Source organism: Epinephelus moara, chromosome 11 (genome assembly GCF_006386435.1).
Source record: "Epinephelus moara isolate mb chromosome 11, YSFRI_EMoa_1.0, whole genome shotgun sequence".
NCBI lineage: Eukaryota > Metazoa > Chordata > Actinopteri > Perciformes > Serranidae > Epinephelus > Epinephelus moara.
In genome coordinates, this window is record NC_065516.1 from 915092 (window position 1) to 921712 (window position 6621).

General features: G+C 37.5%; 1 protein-coding gene across 1 annotated transcript; it reads left to right on the forward strand.

Moving 5' to 3' along the window:
- Positions 1-1413: 1413 nt before the first annotated feature.
- On the forward strand, positions 1414-6621 carry LOC126398135 (uncharacterized). Its single transcript, XM_050057358.1, has 4 exons — positions 1414-1521; positions 4166-4318; positions 5074-5308; positions 6051-6621. Exons 1-4 carry the CDS (start codon positions 1470-1472, stop codon positions 6619-6621), a joined length of 1011 nt encoding a protein of 336 aa, XP_049913315.1. The 5' UTR covers positions 1414-1469.

Here is a 6621-nt window from a genome sequence, read left to right on the forward strand (position 1 = left end):
ATTAACAGTAATTGACTTTTTCAATGTTTGTCTCTGCCTTTTTCCTTCTTGTCTGTATTATATAATAAAAATACATAAATAAAAATACACTTCAAAAAAAGAAAAGTGCTTGAAATCTACAAAATAATAATAATAAAATAATAAAAGAGAGGCAACCCTACCTATGGTACAATGTATGCACACACACACACATACACACACAATAGGAGTTATAATGTAATGGGCATCCAGTCAGTTAGCTAGTCAGTAGCACCAGTATCAGTAGCTACCTAACAACATAAACAGTGACCTACGATTAAATGCAGCAAAAATGAGGACTGGTAATGATAATAATATGTTGGTATTGAGTGGTAGAAGTTAAGAAATGTGTCACATATCCTGGTTTAAGCCAGGGGGGTGTTTCAACCAAGTACTCTATGGTTTTGACACTTTTCTAGCTTGTTAAAAAAGGACATACAGTAAAAAAAATTTTTTTAAAAATCTCTCAAATTTTAGGGGTGCTGGGATTCAATTTAGGGGTGGTCTCACCCTTTGCACAAAGCATGAAATGTTTCAGAAATCTTTATTTCAGACTCTCACATGCTCATGCATATATTTTTGGAAACCACAACTGCCTTAAAGGACCTGATTTTTTTAAAATTTAAATGTAAGTTGGAGATCATGTAAATAAATTATGATTTGCCCTTTAGGTAAGGTAAGCGATAAACCATGTCCATGGTTGACAGGTAACAGCAAGATCAACAGGTCACCATTCACTCGACATTCAGACATTAGGGCAAACTTTCAGTGGAGAAAACCTGATGCAGTGCTATAGAGGCTGTGCTACATACGACTAAACTTTCTACGCACCGCTGGTCTCTATTAATCACACAGGCTGAGTCCACCACTAAGTGACAACAACATTTCAGCAGGGTAACTGTGGGCTGGTAGTTAGTTTCCTTCAACACAGCTCAAACAGTCAGTGATATTAAACAAACTGCTGCCTCGAATCTGCTCTCTCACTGTTACATAATCCTGTTTAACATCACTTCACTCTGAATAGTAATGAACACAGCGTTTGTTCTTCACTCATGTCAAACACGCTCATGTAATTGTGTGAACAGAAAGGTCAACACTTTGTCCTTCACTGTTTACACATGAATCAAAGTCAGAGCATAAAATGTGTGTATGTGTGCTTACATCAGTCCAGCTTCCTGCCTCACCAGGTAACACAGCACAGACATCATTCCTCCTTCCACTGCTCAACACTCATTATTTAACGTTTTTTATTTTGCAGTTTTCACAAAATCTGGACCTGGATTTGATGGATTTAAGGAGCAGGTTTGGATTGTCTGAGCTTCCTGAAGGGGTTTTATACGTACCATAAGTCCCCATGCTGCAGGAGGTGCATGCTGGCTCCACTGACGGGGGAATAAAACATCAAACAATAAAACATCTGCAGCAGGTGTTTTTCTGCTGAGGCCAACAGGATGTCCTGCTCCTGCTGCTGCTGTGTGAGTCCCAGCGGAGAGCTGCTGGACGGTAAAATAACACACACATCACACACACCTTCTGTGGGACTCAGTCATGATGTACCTTAGCAGGGATAGTGTTCCATTAACATGACTGTAACATGATTGTTAGAAAACAACATGTTGGCAGCTCTGTTTTATTATTACTGTTCCTTTATGATTAAAAAAACAAAAACAAAACTGCAGTAAAAGTTTCTAAATGTGTCAAATATTTAACTTCATTCTTTCAGTCCCGGGTAAAATCTCACAGATTGAAATCATTCCACAGATTGTCAAATCAGTTGTGATCATTAGAAATAAAACAAATTCATCCAGTGATAAATCAAACTTTGTGTATATTTTACTACATATTTTACCTCGTAGAATACATTTTAAATGCAGGGCTTTTAAAGTAGTATTTTGGAGCAGAGTACTAAAAACTCTACACTCAAGTAAAAGTATAATTACTCTCCTAAAATGACTCAAGTAACAGTTGAATGAAAATTATCATTTGAGAAACCTACTCAAGCAAATGTAAAATAAATTCTTCAAAAGTTGTTTTTAGAGTAGCCAGGCCTGTGCAAAATACTGAAAAAATAATACAAAAATAACCCTAACCCCTTTTGATGATGATGAATGAATACAAAGGCCAACAGACCACTAGCTACAAGATAAGTTAATGTTATTATACTTACCAACCTTACCTTTGTGACTTGCAGTGTGTCTCAAATCACATACTTCTGTTCTAACCACTTAATATTTTGAGTGCACAAGTGCGCTGAGTGCATTCACGCTGCATAGTACAGGAAAATGCAGTGTACTACTGGTGCAGTCAAAATAGACACTTCTCACCCTCAACGATCGCCATCTTTGTGACAAAGCAGAAAATCTTGACATGGTGGCTGGGGACAACAAGGAGCCTGTTAGTTATACATGTTTTTTGCACTGGGTACCAGTAGGCTACTGTTGTTGAATAGAAGCAGTCAGTCATGTTTGTTGGGTCTGTAATGATTCAGTACTGTCAACAATAATGCAAGTACTAGCTAGCTAACTTGCTCCTAGCTACTGCAGCAATGTGGCATCAGTTTGGTTTATGTGTGGGCAGAGATAGCAGTCAAATGTTGGCGATAATGCTGCATCGTCCGTTTGCAATTTGCTGTTTAAAAAGAAGATGATAAGGAAGAAGAGGCGGTTAAAAAAAAGAAGAAGCTGTCGTCACTTTAGGTAAGTGCAAAACAGCGTGCATGATTTGAGACAACACTACCTTACTGAATTTAGTGCCACTGCAGATAGTGTACTACACTGAAGTGTACTAACGGAAGTATGCGATTTGAGACACATTCGTGGGTGAATTCACCTTTAGCTGCAGCTGTCGGTGGCTCTGTGTGTGTGTGTGTGTGTGTGTGTGTGTGTCTGCAGCCACTTTCATTTTCATAACGTCAGGAGGGTGTTTTTCTTCACTCGCTTAAGAAAACACCTTCAATTACACTTTATGTGTGAATAGCTCTGTCATCTGTAGCAGAGGTGCTCCTTGCATGCTCTACACTCAATCCCTGCTGTTGGAGTAGACTTGTAATGTAGTAGTGATGATCAAGGGGATTACTGTTTCAAAAATATATTTGAGTAGAGAGCAGTAGCATAGTTTAAAAAAGAAACATGAAAAGTACTCATTCCTCAGGAAAAAAAAAAAAAAATGTATGTGTGTTGCTTGTAACAGGTTACAACCCACCCCTGATTATGTGCAATAACTAAATAGACAAAATATAAAGATATTGAATATGAAATAGAATAAAATAAAACCAATGAGAACAAAGACTAAAGTTAGGACGTAATGTTATGGTATGAGATTATGATATGAAAAAAATATGGGCACAGTATGATAACTATCACAATATCACGACATCACAGATTGGAATTTTTATTATTATCAGTCAGAATGACCCTAAAACAGAAAGGTTGTTTTTGGTTGAACAAATGTTTCATTTCTATAACTGAAACTTGAAAACATTTTTTATGGAAGTATGTGCAAAAAGTCTCCCTTTTGACATAACAATGATAACCATCAGTTTTCATATCATGGTTTACCTTGAAACCAGTATAATGCTGTAGCCCTCATACTGAATACACACAGTGCAGTGATAGCAACAAACATGACACTCAACGCTGTGCATTTCTGGCATTGTGCACATTTGTTTTTTTCATATTATTTATAACATTAATTGTTAATATCTCTTATTAATAGCTCTCTTTAACACTTCATAATACTGCAGCTGCAGCATCTTATTATCAAATATATTATTTAATAATATATAACTTCAACTAGTTATTATTTTTAACATTTTTAATTCATTTTGTTTTATAGAAAATAATTATCATAAAATACAAAACAAGGAACCATTTGATGGCATTTACTAACCAAAAACAGAAATGTCTAAATGTTTTACAAAAACAAGTCAAAAAGTATAATAATAAAAATTCAATAAAAATCTAAAATGTAATAAATTTTATATCATGTTTTTTTCTTGATGTATAATTATTTAAAGTTGTATAAATCAAACTCACAGCAGATAAAACAAAGTCATGTGTTTACTTGTTGGTCCCTGGTGTTGTCATGGAGCTGTGGGCGTGCAGGTGTGTGCAGGTCAAAGGTCATTGTGTGCACGTGTCTCCTGCAGGTGTCAGGAAGAAGGAGCGGCTCATGAGACTGCAGCAAGAGGAGGAAGAGGAGGACAGCAGAAGGAGCATGGACATCTCTCTGCTCAGAGAACAGTACAGGTGCACCAGAGAGACACAAAAGAGACACACTCAGGTGCTCCTGTTTAGGACAGGTTAGCGGAAGCTTGTGTTTGTTTACCTGCAGAGACACGTGACTCATGCATCGTGCTGGGAAAATAAAGTTTTAGAGAGTAGAAGAAAATGTGCGAATTTGTGGTGAAAAAGTTTAGTTTAATGGAGAGAATTTTATTTATTATTTATTATTTCATTATTATATTTATTATTTTCATAGACATTTGCATTTTGATAGAGGCATAGACATTATTTCATATATTGCATTTATTTATTTTGTGTTTATCTTTATTTCATAAACATATTTATTTATGTAATACATTTTTTATTTAATAATTGTTGGTTTTTTCATAGATGTCTTTATTTATTTAGTAGACAAATTTATTTTACAGACATAGTTATTCACTTAGTAGACCTCAATGATTTATTTCACAGACAAATTTATTTTAATAATAATTATTCATTTCATACACCGTTTGTCATTTATTTATTTCATGAGCATCTTAAACGTCTTAATTTCATTGACCACATTTATGGATTTAATAGACATATATTTTTTTCATAAACCTCTTTATTTATTATTTATTTATTTCACAGACATATTTATTTTTTCAAAGATGTCATTATTTATTTAGTAGACTTTTTTATTTTTATTGACATATTTATTTTAGAGAGATATTTATCTATTTCACAGACATTCTTATTTATGTAACATTAACTTAAATGGCATTCCCTAAGTTTAATCTCTCTCTCTGTCTTTAAACGTGATCATATTTTATGAAATTCTCCCTCTCAGTATCGGAAGAACTGTCCGAGGCTGTCAGCATCATCCCTGTCCCTCAAGGTTTGACGTCACCGTGGGAACCAAACAGCAGCTCGCCACCGCCAGCTGTAACCTTTAACCCTGACCCTACAACCTGCGACCCCTGGCACGTCCACCTGGGCCTCCACCGGCACTGCTGTCTCCGTGTCACCGCACAGCAGCTCATAGCTTCTTCCCCGGAAACAACAAACACCAACAGTTCCTCCCAGTCAGTCGAGACATAGCTGCAGACACAATTTTGTTTGTAGCATACACGACACATCCCTACAAACCATGCACACCACTAGAACAAGACAAACCCACCAACACGACAGTTATCTGAACCCTGCTTCAGTGCTACAATGTAGTGAATAAATATGAGGCTAAATGTAGCAAAAATCCACTTTATAATTCATAATACATGAAGACGTGACTCACTGCATAAGTAACAAGATGTAATGTCAGCTAAGAGCAAACTTACCATCAACATAATTTACATAATTCTTACCCTAACCTTAACCACCTCTCCTTTAACGTAATACTTCATAGCCAACATTAGCTAATAGCTAACTTAGCATTAGTATAAGTAACGAGCTGTAGCCTGCCATTACCCTTATCCTAACCTTAACTGCCTCTCTTTCTATGTAATACTTCATACCTAACGTTAGCTAATCGCTAGCATTATACATCTTTTTTTTTTTTTTTTTTTTACAAAACTACTTACTGTTCCAAAGAAGATGTTTAGTTTTTATGTACTATTCAGGTCCTCCTAATCTTAAATAGCAAGGAGAAATTAAAATGCATACCAAACAAAAGCTGGGGTCTCAGGAGGTCCGGGTAAGGTTAATTAATGTATGCTCCATGTGTCTCATGGATCTATGAAGTTTACATTTAACCCACAGCTGAAAAGAAGAAATAAGACAGAAGATATCTTGACTGACAGTTTCCTCCATGTTGTCTTTGTTTCACAGACATTCATCGTCTTCCTGTGAGTCTGTCAGCAGAAAACTCTTTGTGGACTTGACATCTGATTCTCCCTGTAGCTCCATCTGCAGCACCAAAGAAGAAGTTCCCTCTGACACGTCAAGAGTAGACACAGAGAATATGGATCCTGTCCAACTTCATGTCTCTGGTTCACTCGACGCTGCAGAGCAACATTCCAGAGATGGATCCAAAGAGGAGAGTTCTGCTGGCTCCTTCAGTGATCCTCGGGAGTTTTCAGCCACCGGCTCTGATGAAAGCTCCACCCCCGTCGCCTCCATCAGCTACTCCCCGAGCAGCTCCATCACCAGCCTGCATGAGGACTTGAAGGAGCACCAGTCTGCTGATAGAACAACCGGTAACGTCGTCCCACAGACTGGCAGCACCTCGTCCGCTTGGAGGGGCTCCAGGAAGTTTTCGGCCCCAGCCCTCAGGTTTGCCAGGCAGTTTAGTGTAGGAGGGGTGGGGTCCTCTGCCGAGGTCCACCACCCGTTTCCCAATAGGAAGACCCCAAGGATCTCTGAGGCTGCCCGGAGGCTGGGGATGTACTCGTCCTTCTGA